Below are 23,691 nucleotides of genomic sequence, written 5' to 3' on the forward strand. Positions count from 1 at the left end.
ATGTAATTATATGCCATCCCTCTCGCCACTGGAGCAAACCACCAAGTACCTGGAAGGGCTGTGGCACCACCGCAAAGTCACTCCACACCTCCTTTGCCATTCTTTCCAGCTTGGCGTAATGAAGGAAATTACCTCGTTCTATGCAAAAGCTCTCTTGCGCATCTTGAAAGGTAAGGAAAACCTCATCATGGTACATGCCGCCAGCCACCTGACCGCCCCTTCCCTCTATTGTTCCATAGACATATCTGCATTGATTGCCCAAAACGGTGCAAGATCCCAAAGCCGCAGCTCCCTAACAAAGGAAGCCCTGTATTTTTTGGACAACCGTTTCCCAGAGCACAGCTGCATGCCTCACCAAATACGGGATAGGGTGCTCCACCCTACCCCCTCATATCAGTAGGTACGCCAAGGTGTCATCCCCAAGTATATCCCTGAACAACTTTTTTACCCAATTATCTGGATCTTCAAGCCACCTCGTGGCATGCTGTAGATGTGCAGCAAAATAATAAAATTGCATATCTGGGAGAGCTAGTCTTCCATCCTCCATACCTCTCTTAAGTACCAACAGCACTACCTTGCTGCGCTGTCTGGCACAGACCAACAAGATTACTAAACTATCCAGTTTACAAAAAAACTAAGGCCTGAGCAGCAACAGTGAATCCTGGACTAAGAAGAGGCAGCCTGGGAGGAAGGCCATCTTGCTTATTGCTGCCCTGCCTGTTACCAACAGAGGAAGTGTGTTCCTAAATCCAACTGTACCTTCACAACCCTCTACTACCCTGTCCATGTTCAAGCACCAATGAGCTGTCTCTGTATGCCTGATCTGTTTGCCGAGATAATACAATCCCTCAGTATCCCAGCTCTGGGGTTGGTCGAGCGGTACCCCTACTAACCTTCCAAGGGGAAATAACAGTGATTTTCAGACACTGACCCTGAGGAAGGAGACCTCACCAAAGTCATCCAGTAGCCTCATCAATATTGGAACCAACCTTCTGGGGGGGTGAACATAAATAATGTGCCATCTGCATACTGTGAAATGACATGTGGAGCCACTCACTTGAATCCCCCCATGGTTTCAGCAAGGCCAGGGATTCAATTGCGAGAGCAAAAAAGAGTGGTGAGAGAGGATATCCCTATCTGGTCCCCCGCCCACAGACCATGCCATGCCTTCGAGAGTTAACCCCCCACCTTAATATGGACCGAGGGGTCGGTGTACAGGAGTCGTACACAATCACAAAAGATTGGCTCTGACCCCATACCTCCATATTGTCATCAGGTAACTCCATTATACCATATCAAAAGGGAGACAAGGGCCAACTCCAGGCCATCATCCATGGTTTAATGCAGCACGTGCAAGTTTACGTACATTAAATGTTGTACTACGAGTCGCCATAAACCCGTATCCTCATGCACCAGCCCTCGGATGCCCAATCCACCAACCGCCCTCCACCCTCTGCCCTCCTCCACCCCCCCCCCCCCAGGCCAAGTCTTGCTGCCACGATTTTGCAGAGACGTTTAACATCTGAGTTGAGCATAATGAGTGGCCTATATGAGGAAGGGTCCGCTGGGTCTCCCCTGGATGTCAACATGAGGCATACATGAGGAGCTTCCTCGTTGGCACCTCCAGAAGGACCTCCAGCAGTTTTTCCTAGAGCACAGTGGAATAAGCTTGCTAGAACTCCATGGAGGAAGCGGTCCCTGCCAGTGGGTTTAGACCTATTGATGGGAACAGATAGCCTTACACAGTTCCTCCAAGGAAATCTCTTCCTCCAACTCTTGCACACATTCTGATGCTTGGCAAGGTAACTCCACCTCTGCAAGAAATCCCTGTCACCACTGCCTGGCCAACCACACCAGCCTGATCCATAACCTTAAAATGACCCACAAGAGTATACAGTATGTCCTGCCGACTGGTCACCAAGGCTCCATACGGAACGCAAAGGTGCAGTATGGAAGGGGCCTCCAGTTCACGCCAGAGGATCCATGCCCGGAGCCGACCATATTTATACCCCTTCCTATGCAGTGATTGACGATACGCCTTAAGTGTACACTTGTCTATGGAGACCCAGAGCTTTTGCACTGCCTGCTGCATCTGCAGCACCCCTGCACATGTATCCGTGACCATGCCTCCAACCCATGATGGCCTACTAGGCGCCTCTCCTGTACTTTGATATCCACCTCTAGTTGTCTCCATACACCACAGATGGTCCCTATACAAGCCCCTCTTGTGACTGCCTTGAGGGCCTCCCATTTAGTAGCTCTAGTAGCCATTGTCCCGCAGTTCGCAGTTAAGACAATCAGTAACGGAGGTTTACCAGTGTATCCCAATATACCATGTCTGTCAGGAGCTCAGTGAGCTTGCACCAAATTTGGGCACAGCAGAGAACAGGGAATTATGAGTATTGCGTGTCAGAGAGTGGCAAGTGTACTTATGGCCCCCCGGGTGTAGCATGTGGCGTCCATCTAGTAGGCCCACTTTACGCATGACCGCAGCAAGGAAGCTTGTCAACAGGGACTTAGTGCTCTGTTTCGATGGGTGGAAATCCTTGTCACCATCCAGGATGCAATTGAAATCCCCTGCCTAGATCACAGGGGAACCCAAGCTGCCCTCCAGAAGGTCTTGGATTCTCTCATAAAAACACCTAGCATCCACATTGGGCACATACGTATTTAGGATTGCGATATCTTTACCAACTAGTGTACCCTGCAGTAAGAGGTAGCGTCCCTCTATACCTGCCTCACTGTAAGTATGTCAAAATAGGACCCCCGGGGCAATTCAGAAGGCCACCCCACTAGCATGGGAGAAATAAGTAGCAGAAAATAGGTGCCCCTCCACTCCTTCCCTGGATTCTGAGATTCTCCATTCATTAGACGAGTTTCATGTAGGCAGGCTATCTGCACTTTGTTACACCTCAGAAACAAGTGTACTCTATATCACTTGGAATAGCCCTTCAGGCCCCTGACATTCCACGTTATGACGTTTATACACTCAGCCATGAAGCACTATGTTCCTATACCTAAGGGCTGACCATATCACCCCTCACGCAGTAAACCATCCCAGAAATCCCAGCTGATAGAAACTAGTGACCTGCTACCTCATTTGCACGGCAACCAAAAATGTGCACTATACATAACAGTACAAGTTAGACAACTCCCTCCACCCCGGATACACAGTAAAAGAACAACATAAAGCACTGCATATCTATCAAGATCTCTGGTGCTAGGACCCAAAGCCTGAACCCTTGAATCCCCAAACATGACCTACCACTAGGCATGGAGAGGCGCCCTGAACCCTGTACACAATGTAATGCCATTCCCAGTAAAATATCACAAAAAGGCCCAACATCTGATCAACGTAATCATCAAACACCATCTCAAATGCATCCTATGCAGGAGGTATCCACCACCCCTATAAAAGGAAAAGGGAGGAGACGGGGTAAATTCAGTAGAAGTCAGTGCAGAGCCACAAGTCAGGTAGCAAAATCACCCAATGCCCGAGCAGGCAGGTCCCCTTCCAGTTCTGATACATGTTCATGTGAAGCCAAAGCCATGGTTCCATCATCTTCGAAAGCAATCCTCATCGGGTTCTCACCGCCAGCCGCTGAAGACCCTCCATACGTGGGCTCCTCTTGAGTCCTCCCAATACGGACTGTGAGTCCCCCCCCCACCAGTACTCTGGGCTCTGGCCAGCCAGGGGCTCGTGCTCTCCCTGGAGACCTTGTTCCAAACCTCCAGCCATCGTCCTCTGTATCAAACACCCACAATATGGCAGGATAAAGTAGCATGTAGTAGAGGCACATCAATCGCAGCATAGCTTTGACCTCCAGAAAGCTTTTCTGGGTCCAGTGCACTTTGTTAGTATAGTCGGAGAAGATGGAGATCTTATGGTTCTCAGGATGGGCATTGTCCTCTTCCCGGGCTGCGCAGAGGATACAGTCTACGTCTTTATAGGTCAGGCCTGTGTTAATAGCCTGTGGTGGTGTCCCCATACGAAGTGCAATACTGATCTCTGATCCCCCACCGCTCTGTCATATGGGTGGGATGTGCAGGAGGCCTCCCCTAATGGCAGGTATGTGTCTGTACAGGAGGATGTTACCACAGGGAAGGTGACTATTTTGTGTCCCTCAGCACGCAACAGTGGCCCTCGCAGCCATATACCAGCAAGTAAGGCACCATCACTCACCAGGTGGAGGATGCGATGAGGGAGGCCAAGCCACACTTCATACGGCCCCTCGCAATGTTGCCAATGAGATTCCCCCTAGGCCCACGATTCATCCACAGTCTGCGCAGGGGGTGAGATACAGCTGATCGTGCATCCAGGAGTCTGTAACTGCAGAGAAACAGCAGCTGAGCTCCAGCAATATTATGAAGGCGGGATGGGCCCAAAATTACAGCTCACCTCAGGCCCAAGCCACCAAGCAGCTCCGCAGGACTACGTAACTAGGTAAGTAGGCCAAAGCCCCATGCAGCAGGCTCTGCAACCTCAATAGCAGTAGTCTTTAAAGTCAGTTGAGCCGGCTGATCAGTGAAGCCCCCCCGAAGTGCAGTGGCTGCACAAACCTTCCTCAGTGTCCAGGAGTATCGCCCGTGCAGGCCACTCACCATGTGTGTGCCCCAGGCATGGCAGTCGAAGGCAGGGTGAACGGGGCCGGCAGAGCCCACCAACCCCTCCCCCCCAGCTCCAACTCAGTGCGGCCACTCAGGCCCACCAAGGAGGTCTCTGGGCAGGCCCACCACAGGTCACATCAGCCCCCACCTCACAAGAGACCACTCGGTCCCAGGAGCAGAACCCCACCAAGATGAGCTGCGCCAGCTGTTCACGGGGATGAAACCACCTCAAGGACTGCGCAGGCAGTCGCAGCCCCGTAGGCCTCAATGAGCCCCAGAGGCCCAGACAAGTTCCTGCTACGGTCCCCTGCTCAGGAGAGACCGCTCCCACGCTGAACTTGCAGTCCCAGGGTGCAGGAATACGGGGTGAGTTGTCCTAGCTGTCAGGACGTGAGCAGCACTTTTCGCAGCAGGATTCTGCTGGATTAGGCCGGAGCAGACAAGCAGCCTCTTAGAAGCATGTCCTTCCTGTCAGCTATCCTGCGTGGCCACGCTCTCTAAACCTTTTTTTATAAATGTAAGTCACCCATAGTGTAGGCTTTAAACAGTAGATGGGGCAATGTAAAATGTATTTATAATGTAGGAAATGCACGCTTATGTTTTACATGTCCTGGTAGTGAAAAATACTAAATTAGTTTTTCACTATTGGGAGGCCTACCTCTCCCCATACAATAACATTGAGTTACATTATTGCATTTAATAAGTGATACATTTTGTTTGGGTACAGGTAGAAAACTATTGTTTGGTCTATAAAGAGTTAGTAAAGTTGGATTTTAAATCACAATTCTGAAAATGCCACTTTTAGAAAGGTGGCTTTTTCCTGTCCTAACCATTTGGTGCCTGCAGCATGTGTCCTGGATCACATGTTATTAGCATGACAGACAAGCTTTGTGTATTACTCCCACACAGCGAGACAAAGGGTGACTAGGTGTTGGCAGGATGGGGCATCCTGCAAAGATGTGTTGGGGTAGAGCTGTTCCCTGCTTCTCTTACATTTCAAAGGAGTTGCCTCAGCACTCTCACAAAGAACATCACACTAGCCTAACTGGGCAGAGAGGAAGGGAATTCCAGAACTATCTGTGGGAGGAAAACTCAAATTTTCTTCCACTTCAAAGCTGGCACCCAGTAGGAAAATAGGACCCCCCAGACGCACTCTTCAGTTCACTCCTGGACCAGCAGAGGACTCCCAGGAGGAATGCTTGTACTTCAGAAGACTGCCCTGCTGCCTGAGGCATGCTTTGGATTTCTGAGGACTGCCCTGCTGATGCCAGAGGACTGCCCTGCTGCAAGAAGCCTGCCTTGTATCTACACAGGGCTGCCACGCTGCTGGAGGTCTGCCTTGCTCCTTGATCCCAAGACTAATAGATGGAATCCAAGGGCTAGTTATCTGGCCTTCTGCTCTGAACTACAGGAACATAAAAAGCTCCAACAAACTTAAACTAGCACCTGGACCCTGCCGTAAGTGGGTCCTGTCCTCTAAGTGGTACCCACCTAGCACTGCACCCTTGGAAGCTGTGCTAAAACTGCTCAAACAGCCAACAACCAAAACTTTGAAAACAGTGTCCATCAACAAATGCGCTGAGAACCGGAAGAAGACCGTGACTTACCTGCGTGCCCATCCGCCCAAGGTGGATCGCTTGTTGGCCTGACTTTGCAGTTGCTCCCGCTCTGTTCCTCTCTGCAGGAGCAAATCCTGTTCAGTGGCTCCTTTTTGGAGCGGTATCTGACCGACTGGCGTCCTGGTTGAGTATAGCCTGCAGCTTTGTCCTGCTGGAGATTGCGGAGATCCTAAAAAATGACTACGTCTGAACGCAGAAATCTTCATCATGACTTCCTCCCTCCAACTCCCTGATGATGATGCCTCTTGCTCTGGCACAGCCGACTGTCTACCATGCTGAAATCTACTTTCTCATGCATTTTTTCCAATTTTTTGTTTTTTGTTCTTTTTAAGTTCGAATATAAGCGGAGACTGAGCCCAATTCATCTTGTGTCTCCGAACAGTGCTCCGTCACGGTCGTCCATAGCTTTCGACTTTGCCCCGGTCTCATGTAACTAGATGTCCGTGGTTGGCGCTTTGATCTTTTACACACTAGGTTTTACAAAAAACTTTACAAATTCATATTTCCAGTTCTACTGATTGAATTTCTGTCATTCTGATGTCAAATTATTTATTACATATCCTTTAAGTTTCTAAATTGGTGTGTTTTCACGTTATTGCTGTTTGGGGGCTATATGAATACTTAACACAGTGCCTCTAAATTAAGCCTGACTGCTTTCGTGCCAAGCAACCAGAGAGTTATTTAGTGTCTTTTGTGGCTCAACCTGACAGGGATTGTGGCTTCTGCTTGAGAAAGGTTCTCACCCCCTCAACCAAAAACTCAATTTTCTACAGGGGTTCGGGATACATTCTCAACCAGTCCTTGGCCTCTCTATGGGATATGCAATGCATAAGTCTGGTGTGTCAACCACAATTGTGATTTTATGCTAGTGTGTGAAAAAAGTGCACAGCTGTAAAAAATTTGGGCAGGTGAAAGTTAAGAAAATGCATTGCCTAAAGGCGAGTGGTTATGTTGTGTGTTCGTGGAGGGGCACTGAAGTGTAGGGGACACCAAGAAGTATGTAAAAGAAAGTGTGAAAAGAGAATGCTGAGGAAGAAAGAGATGAGGTGTGAGATATGCAGATTGAGGGTTTCAGAAAGATGAGGATCAAGTGACTGCGAAAGAGAGTGGTATGAAGAGGATAGCAGGGGGAAATTGGGACACTCCAAAGACCCCTGCCCTACCATACACCATAAGAACTTTTAGGTAATGTCCAATTCGCAGTCTAACATATATAACATATTGAACATGTGTGTTCAGTGTTCATGATCACCAGTTGATCTTGGCCCCATCAATTTTATCTGTAGCCCGTGTGTGTCACCTCACTCCCATAAAATCAAATCTAGAGATACCCCTACATCTAGGTGTCAGAAAAGAATGGGTTTGGAAAGTTAAAGTGGAACTGGCTTCCTGTCCCTTTTAAGCTTCTGGGGTTATATGGGCTGGTGAAATCATAAGGGGCTTTACATAGACAGTTTCTGGAAACTGGGACTCTCTCACACCCAGGGGAAGGAGCCAAGGTTTATCAATTGATACATGCTATATTTCTGCCAGTCACCTATGCATGTCAGTAAGACACAGAGGGTAGAGAGGGGGGTCTTCCTCTCATACACTTCCACCTAGACAGAGGTGGATATGAGAGCTGCATCTGCCTCAGTATGTGGGGCCCAAACTCTATATTTATGGATTCTATTTTGAGCTCTCTTGTTTACCCATAAATCATGCAAGAAAGCAATCTAAATCCTCATTGTTAAATGTATCCTAACAGTGCAGCAATCAACTACTCGAACTCTTACAAAAATAAATCACCTACTTGTTCTCCAGGTTGTTGGAATTTGCACAGTGCATAGATCATCTGCAGATTCATCTGCTGAGCTGCCAATGAAGTCGAAGCTAAGACAGTTGAGGACAAGTTTAAGAAGATGCATTACCAGGCCCTGCTGGCTTTGGTCCTGAAGATTTAATGGCTTTGCCAGTATCTAAAAGTAAAAATGCAGAAAAGAAAATATGTATATTTAATAAGTACGTTAGGGACACATTAATCTGCAATGTATGTTTTGCCATTGCCAAAAGCTTCTTAAATCCATTCTAGCACAGTCACTAAATTGTCTTGCATCAGAGGCTGCTGAAGCACATGCATATATGCAGAATACCAATACAGTGGAGAAGTGTGCTAATGGGGTACACCACTACTCTCACCTTTGATAGTGCGTGGTTGTCCTGGCAACTACACATGCTGCTAAAAAAAAGTCTGGCAACGGGAGGTTGTGGCAGTGGGAGGGCTGGTGCTATACAATATAAATAGATGGATGGGATGTAAAAGGGAGCAAAAGAACATATGGAATTTAAGAGTTTTAATTAGCCTGTTATAGTCTTTGAAAAATGGGATATAAAAACTTAAAGATTAACATAAACTAGCTGGGGCACGAGCGTTTTAGTTATCTGAATATATGCAATGGCTGAACATTACAGTAAATGTGATTCTCAAGCCATGCAAGTGCCTTGTAGTCAGGGAACTGTCACATGGCTTGGACCTGAAGTCCTCGTTGGAGAGCTGAATCCTCTCAACCCTAATTTAATTCATCAGTGAGTGGGAACCTGCCTAATCATCTTAACTCTCTCTGTGTTCACCACCTACTACTAACTTTCATTAAGGACATTAGCTGAAATTAAAAAAGAGGCAGAACGTTGTCAAATAGTCAATGTGGAAATATTCATCATCATCCAGTTTCCTCTGACATTTTACTAGGAGCATTGTCCTCTATTGCACATGAGTAGAGGGAAGACAGGTAAGATGCAGAAAAGCCTTTGCTGAAGTTTGAGGATTGCAGTGTTTTGAATATACTTTTGCTCTTTTCCCTTGATAGTGAAAAGGGATCACAATCCACCCATTGAAGATGAAAAACCTGAAACAACTCAGTTGACCCAACTCCTTGCAGGGCATGAAAAGGACAGCCTGACTACCCCAGGCTCATGAAATAGGCAGAGGGTCAGAAAGGATTGAGGTCAACCTTTATGAATGTGTGTGAGAAATGTGCATCTACAACCATGCCACAAGCAACCTTAGCTGTAAGAGCTGTTACTTTAACATCCACAGGAGTCTCTATGAGACGGCATCAAAACCGAAACCTGAAGGCTTGGGCCAATGTAAACAAAGATGTAAACTTGGGCAGTACGGTGTTGATTATGAATGAAACTGAAAGCAGGTGGTAGCAGATGAAGAATTATGTGACTAGGATGACTGCTTTCACAGGCTGGTAACTTACACCAAGATGGCGTGTTCATCCGAACTCTGATCTATACTGATTGCTTGGGAAGAGGCCTCGTTACACTCTAGACTATGCCTGTGTCGACCTAGGACTTAAAATGTGGATACTTCTGATATGTAACGGAACATTACTCTAGTTTGCTGATGGCTGCTCAGATCTGGTTTAGACATATTCTGTGTCCGAGGCACCATTTCACTTTCTATGCCCCACCCTTCCTCCACACCTCCAAGTAAATCTGTAGACACTTTTATGAAAAACAGGAGAAGTGAGTTCCCAGTCCATCATCCTACGCAAGTTTTCTTAAGGTGGCATGAAGATGGTCGTTCAAACGCATTTAATGATATTCAGTGGGAATCTCTTTCTTGATTCCACCAATGGACGATTCTACAGCTAAACATGAGCACTATCAGTCGCCAAAGAATGAGCTTGTACCATCTCTACGTCTTGCATATACCTTACGCAGCAATATGCAGCCCAGGGTTCGTAGACATCTAGCAAATGGCAGCAGAACACCAAAGAGTGGGATCAATCAGCCTTCAATCCCCCCACTGAAGGTGCACTCATAATATAAATGCCATTTTTTTATAGATGTTCACCTGACAAAACTGAGGCCAACTTATCAGACTGTGACCCGGTACCAAAAGGGCGAGACACATAGCCCAGCGTTGCATTGTGTTTTAAATTGAGTTAAAGTGGTCCCAGCATATTTGTCGTAGCCAGGTACCAGGTTGCGTTTACTGGCAGCTCCCATCCTATTGGACATCTTGAATAAGTGCCATTTACTTCATACACTGCATTTCAGTTACTGCAGACAAAGTAAACAGTTTGGTAAACAACTTAAAAGCCACACTGTCATTTATGGAAATATAACTGTGGATGTCGTGCCAGATGCAAAGCTCTCTCAGGTGCAATTTAAACTGAAACAGCAGAACAACTAACCCTAGTACGTTCACTTAGTTAGGAACTATAAAAACAGGGTGCTCTCTTCTCAACTTGGCATACACTTGGAACATTTATAAACATTTTGACAAACTTTTACTTTAAAACAATAGATAGAGTCCCAGTCCGTGCCTTCTGCAAGTAAATAAAGGGAAAAGACTGAAGAAAGCAGTTTTTTTAGGGACAAAAGAAAATGATAAGAGTACAAGATGTACGAGTGACAATGGTCTAGAGTCTAATTTCTCAAAGGAAATGTATTCATGATTGTAAACAGAAACTGAAAAACTGATAATTCAGCTAAAGGTTTTCTTCCTTGCATGATCAACATAAGTCATGTGTGTTTTTTTAACATTTAGTTATCATTTTATTAGTTTTATACATAAAATTAACAGTGGCATTCAGACATAGTTCCAGATTACTGTTACACATACTGCACGATAGAGTACAATTGCTGAAGTCTTATTTTTGGGAGTTACAATCCTGCCTGTCGAATGGATGATAAAACAAAGCAGCCCGGCTAGAGTTCATCAGTCATTGCAGTTTGTCTCAAAGTAGAGCCGATGTGGGCTCCAGGTGTCTCTAGGCCAGTTGTTGGTGGGTGGCTTTTGGGCATAACAATTCAAGGGGCACGGCAGAAGGATGCTTTGCACAACCAAACTTATCAGCGCTGGAGGACCTCTCAACCAACCCACAGCTGCCCCTCCGCTTAGCAAACAATAGCAGCAGAGACGCAAATCTACACTCAGGCCCACCAAAATCCACAGATTGCCCCAGAAGAGCAGCTAAAGGGGTCAAATGGTAGGGTGACCCAAAATGTTAGACAATTTTATTCACCACTTCAAGCCAAAAAGGCATTAATGGCTGGGCAAAGCCAGGCCAAATGTAGTTGTCCTGCTGTACAGTGTAGGCATCAAAGGCACTTGGCATTTGTGGTTGTATCAAATTTAGACATTAATTTGTGCAGTACAAATGGTTAGGAGACCCTAAAAGCAAAGGTTTACGCCTGTAGTATAAAGAAATAAGCTTTAGCTGGGCACATCAGTACAGCCATGCTTTTGTGGATCTCTTGTCCGAACTCACAGTCCCATAGTCAGATGTACTGATATATCCTATAAAATGCTGCTTACAGGCTTTCATGCAGGCTGTAGCATTTTATTACGGGGAGTACAAGTAAAATGTTGTTGAAATAAAGACAATGTAGCATTCCGAACAAACAGGGCGGCGCTGTATTCTAAGGAGAAAATTGAATGCTGTCTTTTACCTCTTTTAGAAGGGAGCACGCAAGCATTACAATATCCTTCAAAGAGGAGTCACGGAATGAGGTAGCTATTTTACGATGTTTCGACGACGGCCTAGAATAATCAACCTAAAAAATGAAATTTTGAAATAATAAGAATAAAAGTAAATACGTTTTCAATAAAATGACGAAAGAATCTAGAAACAAGTGCAAATTCAGTATTTGAGCAAATTATCTGTGACGTCAGACGTCTGCAAAATCCTTTCGAATAGGTCCTTCTGGGCAGTCTAATAAAACAGCAGTAAGGTGTACAGATGGAAGAAGAAAAGTGTACTTACCTGTAACTGTGGTTCTCCAGAAATAGATACAGATGTTTTCTGGATATTCCTAGGAATCTTTGTTTAATACATTTTGTTTATCATTTGCGAATGAACACCAAGAGGTTGGAGAACACAAGAAAACTCAACATAAACCCTGTGTAAGAATACAAGTCGGAAGCCATAACTTCACCATATTAAATGAGAACATTTGAAGACGATTTCTTTGCCAAAAAATGGCATTACAACAGATAAGGTACTTTCAAACAGATAATTACATGATTTTGCTTGGAGAACATTAGGAACTCAATCAAAAACCAGCGAGATTGCACATTTGGCAAATACAGATTCCACAGGGTTCGGTAAATAACACGTGGTAAATACCTTTGATTATTAGTTTTTAACACAGAATTGGTATTCAACACGTGTTAAATACTGAATGTTCACTATATACTGCATTGGTTGAAAACTACTGCCCCAGAGGTCTTCACCCGGGGGTAAGTAAAATTCTCAAACAACATGTGAGTAAGCATCTGTTGATGTTCTTTGAACTGCATTCCATCCTGCACCCTACCTACATGAGGTTCACATCAAATAATTATACTGAAACAGCTCTATTTGAGTCAACTGAATCATAAAGAGGGGTAATGGACCAGGGTGGCTGTGGTACTGATCTTCTTAGATCTCAGTGCCACATTTGATACAGTATCCCCACAGGCCAAGGAAGGCAGGAATAAATGGGATGCCACTCAAATGGTTAACCAGTTTTCTGGACTCAAGAAGCTTTTACGTCCAGATAGGCTCTACCCTCTCAACAATTCATGAACTAAATTGTGGGGTTCCTCAGGGATCTTCTTTAGGTTCCACACTTTTTAATATTTATATACATCCACTAGTAGAAATAGTTCAGGCATATGGATTTGCTCTCATCTCGTATGCTAATGAAACAATACATTGCACCAACTAAATGCATGCCTTAAGCATGTGACAAGATGGATGTCAGACAGTTGTTTAAAGCTGAATGGAGACAAAACTGAAGTCATGGTAGTAGGTCATATCTCTTCAGTCCGGAATGAACTTAATTGGCCAATGGAGTTGGGACCACTTCTGACACCTACTCCATTAATTAAGAGTTTAGGGATTTGTTTAGATCAAAAGCTAACTATGGAAGTCCAAGCAAGAAGTTAGAGGCATGCTGCTCCCTAAGAAAAGTGCTCTGCTGGTTCCCAGTCCATCTATGTAAAGTAATAGTACAGGACTCATCATTTTGTGTCTGGATTATGGGAACTCCCTTTATTTAGGCAGACCAAAGCATGCCATCAATCAACTGCAAGTAATTCAGAACTCTTCAAAATCCACAGGCAGACTTCTGCAGCACCATCACTGGCAACTCTTCAGTGGCTACCAATACAGAAGAGAATACAGTTTAATACTCTCTGCATGGTGCATCGAGCAATTCAGAAAAAAGGACCCCTAACCAATACAAAGTTTGGCAGTGTTGTACATTCCCAAACGTACGCTACGCTCAGAATGTCAAAACCTCCTTCTTGTCCTGAGGATTTGAAAGCTAAAGGAGTTGGAAGGTCTTTTAAATTCCTACCCCCTAAACTCTGGAATAATTTCCCTTTACAGATTAGGCAGGAGAAATTAGAAACCTGCTTTAGGAAGTTACTCAAAACCTACCTATTTTTATCAATTGTCAGACATCGGTGGGAAGCCCATTGTGTAGCTATGTGCTGTACAAATGTTGGAGAATAGAATAGAATGTGGTAAATACCAAAACCAATAAATAGCAAATGCACAAAATATCAGGAAGTGCGCATTTTCTGGCACTGGAAGTTTCTGAAGTGACAACATTTATCCTTAGAGTGCGGAAATAGGCACAGCAACACACAGAAGGAACTCATGACACCCTCAAAGTACACAAAACCTCCTTCCTACGTGGGAGGGTGCAGGTATTCATTTTGTGGGAACAAAGCATGTTGAAAAAAGATACACTAAATCCATTTGTATCCTCTGATATTATTAGGTCATCTCAAGCAGGGACCTTCCAAACTCAATCATGAATCCCGATAGTGATAGAAAGTACATGTTTATGCATCCGTAGCTTCAGATTCTAGCCAAGAAGGTGCTAAGACATCGTGATTGCCTAATGTAACATGTCATGTTGAATATGCCAGCAAATACAGACAAGAATATGTCCATGGACAGAAATAATGGACAAAATCAATACTGTGTCAACATTTCCACATGATAATGAGAACATTATAAACAGGTTCCACACCTTGAGATGCAAGGTACTTCAATTAGTTGTCAAGCACAAACATCAACATATAACAACTGGTGGTAGTTCTCCAACTACACTCTGCATCAAGCCATGCGAAGAAAACATTATGACCATTCTCAAAACATCTAGATTGGAAGACATGAAAGATGGTCTTGAAGCCGGAGGAATTCAAGGTAGGAGACATAACAGTTATAATGGAAGTACATGTCATAGTTAAAACATTGACCTCGCTGAGAATCATTATCATTGTGAAGAGTGACGGATGTAATTTATTACAAATATTCCCATGGATCCATGTATGTGCTGCCATAGAGGCTAACAACTCTCTAATGGTGCTGTTGACATGTACTGAGATTGGACTTCAACAACCCTAATGCACTTTAAGCTTGATGATAAATGGCTGATTGGTCTCCTCATTGAGAGTAATGTGGAATGAAGTGTGAATTGCTGCAATCAACCTGTGATAGTTTTACCTGTCCATGTCTGTTTATCTGGTTATGTAGACCTAACACCGTGTGCAGCTGTGTGAGTGTGATTTTATTTTTTTGTCTCAGACAGTGCCTGTACTGTATTTTTTTGCATTACTGCGTTGATCCTAGTTTTTCTTTGTATAGTCTCACAGCTTTTCTTTCATTACCTAAACTTTCAGGAATTGTTATCACCTGCTTCTGACTGGCGATATTTTAATGTGGTATTTTCCACTGGCTTTCAATGACCTCCTCTACTTGTAATTGGGTGTTATTTGGCACATGTGTTAATTTTTGCATGTGGTAAATATCACATGTGGTAAACAGTGCACGTGGACTACAAACGTGGTATTTAGCACAAGTGACGAATTCCACATGCAGCTTTGAACTTGTGATCAGCTGGGTCTGTAAATGCCTGCACTATTTACCCTAGTATGCAGCAATTACCACTATGCCTAACTCATAATCAAGGCCTACGTAGTGCACTCAAATCATTAAAGGATTTCTGCTATTCCTGTGGACATCTAGGACTCCTTTGCATAACCAGTATCACTTTTGATAACAACAGAAGTCTTAGAATCTCCTTCCACTCGGCTGCCTGCCTCAGAAGCCCATAAACACCATCTTGTTGGACTGCCAGAACTCTGGCCAGACATTTCTCACCAATATCTGCACCCGTACACTGAAAGAAATATTCTAGGCAGCATGACATGCTCCCATTCAGGATTCACCTTATAGGTGAAGAGTACCTATGTGTTAGAAATGGGGTCTTTGGTTGACAGTCAGGTTACCCCCTGTTCAAGCAAGGACCCTCACTCTAGTTAGGATAAAAGAGAATCACCCTCAGCTAACCCCTGCTTACCCCCCTTGGTAGCTTGGCAGAGCAGTAGGCTTAACCTCAGAGTGCTGGGCGTAAAGTATTTGTACCAACACACACAGTAACTTAATGAAAACACTACAAAATGACACAACACCAGTTTAGAAAAATAGGAAATATTTATCTAGACAAAACAAGACCAAAACGACAAAAATCCAACATACACAAGTCAAGTTATGATTTTTTAAAGGTTTAAAATAAAAAGAGTCTTTAGGTAGTTGTAACACCACACTAGCGCTGCTAGCGTGAAAATGTACCTGGTTTGCGTCAAAAATAACCCCGCACGGGCGGTGTGCGTCGAAAGTAACCCTGCACGGCTGTGTGCGTCGAAAACAACTCGGCACGGCGGTGCGCGTTGAAAAAGCCAGCCACACGACGATCCGAAAGTCCCGCGGCGCAGGGTGCGATCTCTCAGCCTCCGTCAGCGATGCTGCGCGTCGTTTCTCCTGCTCCGGGCGTCGGTTTTTCGGTCGCGTTTCCTGTGGCGTCGTTTCTCAGCTGCGGAACCGGCGTCGCGTCGTTTTCTCAGCCGCGATCGGATTCGCGTCGATCTTTTCTCCGCACGGTGCTCGGTGCGTGTATTTTTGTCCTTAGGCTGCCAGCCTCTCCTTTCAGGGTCCCAGGAACTGGAAGGGCACCACAGAGCAGAGTAGGGGTCTCTCCAGAGACTCCAGGTGCTGGCAGGAAGAAGTCTTTGCTATCCCTGAGACTTCAACAACAGGAGGCAAGCTCTACATCAAGCCCTTGGAGATTTCTTCTTCAAGATGGAAGGCACACAAAGTCCAGTCTTTGCCCTCTTACTCTGGCAGAAGCAGCACTGCAGGAAAGCTCCACAAAGCACAGTCACAGGCAGGGCAGCACTTGTTCCTCAGCTATCAGCTCTTCTCCAGGCAGAGGTTCCTCTTGGTTCCAGAAGTGTTTCTAAAGTTTGTAAGTTTGGGTGCCCTTCTTATACCCATTTTAGTCTTTGAAGTCACCTTCCTTCAAAGGGGACTCACACCTTCTTGTGAAATCCTGCCTTGCCCAGGCAAGGCCTCAGACACACACCAGGGGGTTGGAGACAGCATTGTCAGAGGCAGGCACAGTCCTTTCAGATGAGAGTGACCACTCCACCCCTCCCTCCTAGCAGAGATGGCTAATCAGGAAATGCAGATCACACCCCAGCTCCCTTTGTGTCACTGTCTGGTGTGAGGTGAAAAACAACCCAACTGTCAAACTGACCCAGACAGGGAATCCACAAACAAGGCAGAGTCACAGAATGGTTTAAGCAAGAAAATGCTCACTTTCTAAAAGTGGCATTTCCAAACTCACAATCTTAAAATCAACTTTACTAAAAGATGTATTTTTAAATTGTGAGTTCAGGGATCCCAAACTCCACATGTCCATCTACTCTCTGGGGGAATCTACACTTTAATCATATTTAAAGGTAGCCCCCATATTATCCTATGAGAGAGACAGACCCTGCAACAGTGAAAACGAAATTGGTAGTATTTCACTGTTAGGACATATAAACCACATTACTATATGTCCTACCTTATCCATACACTGCACCCTGCCCTTGGGGCTACCTAGGGCCTACCTTAGGGGTGCCTTACATGTAAGGAAAGGGAAGGTTTAGACCTGGCAAGTGGGTACACTTGCCAAGTCGAATTTACAGTGTAAAAATACACATACAGACACTGCAGTGGCAGGTCTGAGACATGATTACAGAGCTACTTATGTGGGTGGCACAACCAGTGCTGCAGGCCCACTAGTAGCATTTGATTTACAGGCCCTGGCACCTCTAGTGCACATTACTAGGGACTTACTAGTAATTCAAATATGCCAATCATGGATGAACCACTTACATACAATTTAAACAGGAGCACTTGCACTTTAGCACTGGTTAGCAGTGGTAAAGTGCCCAGAGTAACAAAAACAGCAAAATCAGAGTCCAGCACACATCAACAACCTGGGGAACAGAGGCAAAAAGTTAAGGGAGACCACGCCAAGGATGAAAAGTCTAACACGTGTCCCCCCCAGCTAAAAGTGGGGAGCAACTACCCAACCTCATGGGAGTTCTCATCCCTAAGGCGGAAGAACCTGGACAGACCATCAGCATTGGCGTGCTCTGTACCGGGTCGATGTTCCACCGTAAAGTCCATCCCCTGTAGGGAAATGGACCACCTCAACAGTTTTGGGTTCTCACCCCTCATCTGCATTAACCATCTGAGGGGTCTGTGGTCGGTCTGAACTCGGAAGTGAGTCCCAAACAAGTAGGGTCTTAGCTTCTTCAGTGCCCAGACCACAGCAAACGCTTCACGTTCTATGGCACTCCACCTACGTTCCCTGGGTAGTAACCTCCTGCTAATGAAGGCTACGGGTTGATCTAGGCCCTCTTCATTCAGCTGTGAGATTACTGCTCCAATACCATGCTCTGAGGCGTCTGTTTGCACAACAAACTCCGTGGAGTAGTCAGGTGCCTTCAGCACAGGTGCTGTGCACATGGCAGCCTTCAGGGCATCAAAAGCGTTCTGGCAAGCCTCTGTCCAGATCACTTTCTTGGGTTGCTTCTTAGAAGTCAACTCAGTTAAGGGGGTAACAATGGTACCATATCCCTTAACGAACCTCCGATAGTATCCTGTGAGACCTAAAAAGGCTCTCACTTCAGTCTGGGTCTTGGGAGGCTCCCAAGCCAGAATCGTGTCAATCTTAGGCTGTAGGGGTGCCACTTGGCCACTCCCCACCTGGTGTCCTAAGTACACAACAGAACCCTGCCCTATTTGGCACTTGCTCGCCTTAATAGTGAGGCCTGCCTTCTGCAGGGCCTCTAACACTCTCCAGAGGTGTTGCAGGTGTTCCTCCCATGTGGAACTAAACACAGCAATGTCATCCAGGTAGGCGGCACTGAACTCATCCAGTCCTGCCAACACCTGGTTGACCAACCTCTGAAAGGTGGCAGGGGCATTCTTCATCCCAAAGGGCATCACATTGAAGTGGAAGTGCCCATCTGGGGTAGAGAATGCTGACCTCTCCTTTGCCCCTTCAGTTAAGGCAATCTGCCAGTACCCAGATGTTAAATCAAACGTACTGAGGTACTTGGCAGCTCCTAACCGATCAATGAGCTCATCAGCTCGGGGGATGGGGTGTGCGTCAGTCTTGCTGACCGCATTGAGACCCCGGTAGTCCACACAGAACCTAAGTTCTGGAGTGGCACCAGGAGCAGTAGCCTTTGGGACCAAGACCACTGGGCTGGCCCAAGGACTGCTGGAGTGCTCAATAACCCTTAGGGCTAACATTTTGGAGACTTCCTCCTTAATGCAAGCCCTCACCCTGTCAGTCACCCTGTAAACCTTATGTTTAACAGGTGTACTGTCCCCAGTGTCCACATCATGTGTGCACAGGTGTGTGACTCCTGGGATCAGGGAAAACAGTGAGGCGAACTGTCCCAGCACGTGGCGACAGTCCCTCTGCTGTTCCTCAGTCAGGGAGGGGGAGAGGATCACTCCCTCCACAGACCCATCTTTCTCTCCTGCAGACAGGAGGTCAGGAAGAGGCTCACTCTCTTCCTCCACCCCGTCATCTGTCGCTAGGAGCATGGATAGCTCAGTTCGCTCAAAGTGTGGTTTGAGGCGGTTGACATGCAGGACCCTCAAGGGGTTCCTGGGGGATTGCAAGTCTACCAGATAGGTGACCTCGCTCTTTCTTTCCACCACCTCAAAAGGCCCAGTCCACTTATCTTGGAGAGCCCTAGGCTCCACTGGTGCCATGACCCACACTTTTTGTCCAGGCTGAAACTCAACCAGAGTGGCATTCTGGTCGTACCACCGTTTCATATCCTCCTGGCTTGCTTCCAGGTTCTCCTGAGCGAGACTCCTGAAGCGGGCAGTCTGGTTTCTTAGCGCCAGCATGTAGCTAAATACATCCTGGGGTGGTTTACTAGGAGCTTTCTCCAAAGCCTCCTTCACCAGACTGAGCGGTCCCCTCACAGGGTGGCCATAGATGAGCTCAAAGGGGCTAAAGCCAAGTCCCTTTTGAGGCACCTCCCTGTAAGCGAACAGAAGGCATGGCAAGAGGACGTCCCACTTACGCCTCAAGGGCTCTGACAGGCCCTGAATCATGCCCTTCAAGGTGCGGTTGAATCTCTCAACCAGACCATTACTTTGGGGGTGGTAAGGGGTGGTGAACTTGTAGGTTACCCCACACACCTTCCACAGAGACTTCATATAAGTGGATATGAAGTTTGTACCCCTATCAGATACTACCTCCTTGGGGAACCCCATGCGGGTAAAAACCCCCATCAAGGTACGTCCCACCACGGGGGCGGTGACCGTCCTTAGAGGAATAGCTTCTGGGTACCGTGTGGCATGGTCCACCAAGACCAGGATGAACCTGTTGCCCATGGCTGTCTTGGGATCCAGAGGCCCCACAATGTCAATTCCTACCCTTTCAAAGGGAGTACTGACTACCGGTAAAGGTTGGAGGGGAGCTTTGCATTTCCCCCCACTCTTGCCACTTGCCTGACAAGTCTGACAAGATCTACAATAAGCAGCTGACTGCTTGTTCATCAAGGGCCAGTAAAAGTGGGAGACAAGCCTCTTATAGGTCTTGTCCTGCCCTAGATGTCCTGCCAAAGGCACATCATGAGCCAAACCCAGTAGGAAGGTCCTGAAGCCCTGGGGTACCACCAGCATACGAGCTGACCCCGGCTCAGGAACCTTAGGCTCACTATACAGGAGGCCATCCTCCCAATAAATCAGGTGAGTACCTGGCGCCCCGCCAGCCGCCTGGGCTGCAGCCTGCTGCCGCAGTCCCTCAAGAGTAGGGCACTCCTTCTGCGCTGTGCAGAATACTTCCCTGGTGGGTCCCCCTTCCTGCTGCCACTGCGACAGCTCAGGGACCTCCCCCAGTTCAGCCACCTGTTCCCCTGTAGGTTCCGGGGCATCACCCTCAGGCTCTGCCTCCTCCCGGACCGTGGGAACTTCGGGGGCGGGTTTCCCGCGCCTCCTGCCTTCCCTCTTCTTGGCGGTCCCCTGGGCCACTGTTTCAGGCTCCAGGGGCTCTTGACTACCCTGATTGGCTGCCATAGACCGGGTGGATACGCATACCCACCCAGGCAGACCCAACATCTCCAAGTGAGACCTGTGTTCCACCTCCTTCCAAGGGGAATCTTCCAGGTCGTTGCCTAGCAAACAATCAACAGGCATGGTTGGACTCACAGCTACTTTCCAGGAACCTGAGACCCCCCCCCATTCAAAGGGAACCTGCGCCACTCTGCAGAGGCGCTCAGAATTGTCTACTGCAACTACTTGGTGAAGTACCCGGGGATCAATCTGCTCTTCAGACACCAGGTGACTCCTCACTGTAGTCACACTGGCTCCTGTGTCTCTCAGAGCCTCCACCCTCTGTCCATTGATGGTCACCCATTGCCTGTACTTCTTAGTGTTATCAGGCACTAGGTTTCTCTGGACCATCTCACTGTCCCCTAGTGAGACAAGGGTCATTTCTGCTGGTTCCCACCCACCTGAAACCAATTCCTCCCCAAGCGCTACACTGGCCAAACCCTGGGACGGTGCACCAGTGGGTGCCGGTGTACTTTTGGGGCATTTGGGGTCCCCCCTCACATGACCCACCTGGTCACATGAATAGCACTTACGTAGGGGACCACCTGCCATTGGCCTCCCTTTGGAGAACCATGGCTTCTTTTCACTGGGGGGTTGGGAATCCTTACCCTGGGAATCAGTTTGGGGCCCTTTAGAGAACTCATCCTGTTTGCCCTTACCCCCCCCTTTCTTCTGAGAGGGACCCTGCCCACCCTTGGCGTGGTCTCCCCCATACCTCTTCTGGACCCTGGTGCTCTCCCAGCGGTCCGCTTCCTGTGCAAGCTTCCTGGGGTCAGTCAGCTTGCTGTCAATGAGGTGCTGGCGCAGCTCTGGAAAACATAAACTGTACAAGTGCTCCCAAGCAATTAAATTGTAAAGCCCCTCATACATGTTTACCTTACTGCCCTTCACCCAACCATCCAGTGACCTGCAACAAGAATCAACACATTCCAACCATGTTTGGGATTCCTTTCTCTTGTAGGATCTAAACTTCTCCTTGTACTGCTCAGGGGTGAGACCATACCTGGTAAGTAAGGCCTCCTTCATGGCAGGGTAGGTGAGACTCTGAGCATCCCCTAAGGCCGTCAGTGTGTCCCTCCCCTCTGCCTCAAAATGCTTCCACAGGGCTGCCCCCCAATGAGCTTCAGGGACCAGGTTCATGTGGAGAGCTGACTCATAACCCTTGAACCACAAGTAGATATCATCCTCCCTCTTATAATCCCTCACAAGGTCTTTTGGGATGTGTACCCTTCTCTCAGGCTGCACTGTAGAATTGCTGCCACCATCCCTACTGGGCTGACTCCTCTGATCTATCTCTTTTAAACTGAGCTCATGAGCCATGTTTATCTTCCTTTCCTCAAGACTGAGCTTTTTCAGCTCCAACTGGTACTCCCTCTCTGCCTGTCTGTCCTGTAACTCTCCAGGTGTCAGACTCTTGGAGGACACACTGCTACCTGCCCTGGAGATTCTCCCCTGAGACATAGCAGGCCCACCCACTACATCAGTGTGAGTGACTTGCAACTCCTCTTCCCCCTCTGGCTCCTCATCTGTGTGCCCCTCAGCTGCTTTGGCTGTCACCCAGGCCCTCAGCGCCTTTTGCAGCTCATCCTTCTTGGATGAGCTCTTAATGGGACAGCCAACATTACTACAAAACTGCTTCAACTGAGCCACTTTGTAGCTCTCCAATTTCTCCAAGTCAAAAGCAGCTTCAGCTAGGGCATCTCCAGACTGAGACATGATGAGAGGTTAAAAAAAAATATGCACAGTTCCAAAAACAGAAAACAAGTTCTCAAATGAAGTTTCAGCAAAGTCAATCACGGGATCAGCGAAAAAAAAGAAACTGAATGCAGAGAAAAACAGTCCAAGTAAAAAAACAAAAATCACAAGACTAGTAGTATGTGGTCACGTAGTGGTCTGAGATCAAAACAGTAGTGTACACTTAATTACTGTATGTCAAGTACAAATACAAGTCCAAATCCCGACCGCTGGTCACCAATGTTAGAAATGGGGTCTTTGGTTGACAGTCAGGTTACCCCCTGTTCAAGCAAGGACCCTCACTCTAGTTAGGATAAAAGAGAATCACCCTCAGCTAACCCCTGCTTACCCCCCTTGGTAGCTTGGCAGAGCAGTAGGCTTAACCTCAGAGTGCTGGGCGTAAAGTATTTGTACCAACACACACAGTAACTTAATGAAAACACTACAAAATGACACAACACCAGTTTAGAAAAATAGGAAATATTTATCTAGACAAAACAAGACCAAAACGACAAAAATCCAACATACACAAGTCAAGTTATGATTTTTTAAAGGTTTAAAATAAAAAGAGTCTTTAGGTAGTTGTAACACCACACTAGCGCTGCTAGCGTGAAAATGTACCTGGTTTGCGTCAAAAATAACCCCGCACGGGCGGTGTGCGTCGAAAGTAACCCTGCACGGCTGTGTGCGTCGAAAACAACTCGGCACGGCGGTGCGCGTTGAAAAAGCCAGCCACACGACGATCCGAAAGTCCCGCGGCGCAGGGTGCGATCTCTCAGCCTCCGTCAGCGATGCTGCGCGTCGTTTCTCCTGCTCCGGGCGTCGGTTTTTCGGTCGCGTTTCCTGTGGCGTCGTTTCTCAGCTGCGGAACCGGCGTCGCGTCGTTTTCTCAGCCGCGATCGGATTCGCGTCGATCTTTTCTCCGCACGGTGCTCGGTGCGTGTATTTTTGTCCTTAGGCTGCCAGCCTCTCCTTTCAGGGTCCCAGGAACTGGAAGGGCACCACAGAGCAGAGTAGGGGTCTCTCCAGAGACTCCAGGTGCTGGCAGGAAGAAGTCTTTGCTATCCCTGAGACTTCAACAACAGGAGGCAAGCTCTACATCAAGCCCTTGGAGATTTCTTCTTCAAGATGGAAGGCACACAAAGTCCAGTCTTTGCCCTCTTACTCTGGCAGAAGCAGCACTGCAGGAAAGCTCCACAAAGCACAGTCACAGGCAGGGCAGCACTTGTTCCTCAGCTATCAGCTCTTCTCCAGGC

General features: G+C 47.0%; 1 protein-coding gene across 2 annotated transcripts in view; it reads right to left on the reverse strand.

The window, feature by feature from the left end:
• RANBP17 (RAN binding protein 17) overlaps positions 1–23,691 on the reverse strand; it is a 1,172,021-nt gene that overhangs the window by 1,022,137 nt on the left and 126,193 nt on the right. For both annotated transcript variants that reach the window (XM_069199335.1, XM_069199333.1), the window contains exons 6-7: positions 11,676–11,780; positions 8,020–8,185 (exon numbers count right to left, since the gene is read on the reverse strand). In XM_069199335.1, coding sequence (XP_069055436.1) covers positions 8,020–8,185; positions 11,676–11,780 — 271 coding nt within the window. The remainder of the gene's footprint in view (positions 1–8,019; positions 8,186–11,675; positions 11,781–23,691) is intronic.

The sequence above is a fragment of the Pleurodeles waltl genome, chromosome 7 (genome assembly GCF_031143425.1).
Source record: "Pleurodeles waltl isolate 20211129_DDA chromosome 7, aPleWal1.hap1.20221129, whole genome shotgun sequence".
Lineage (NCBI taxonomy): Eukaryota > Metazoa > Chordata > Amphibia > Caudata > Salamandridae > Pleurodeles > Pleurodeles waltl.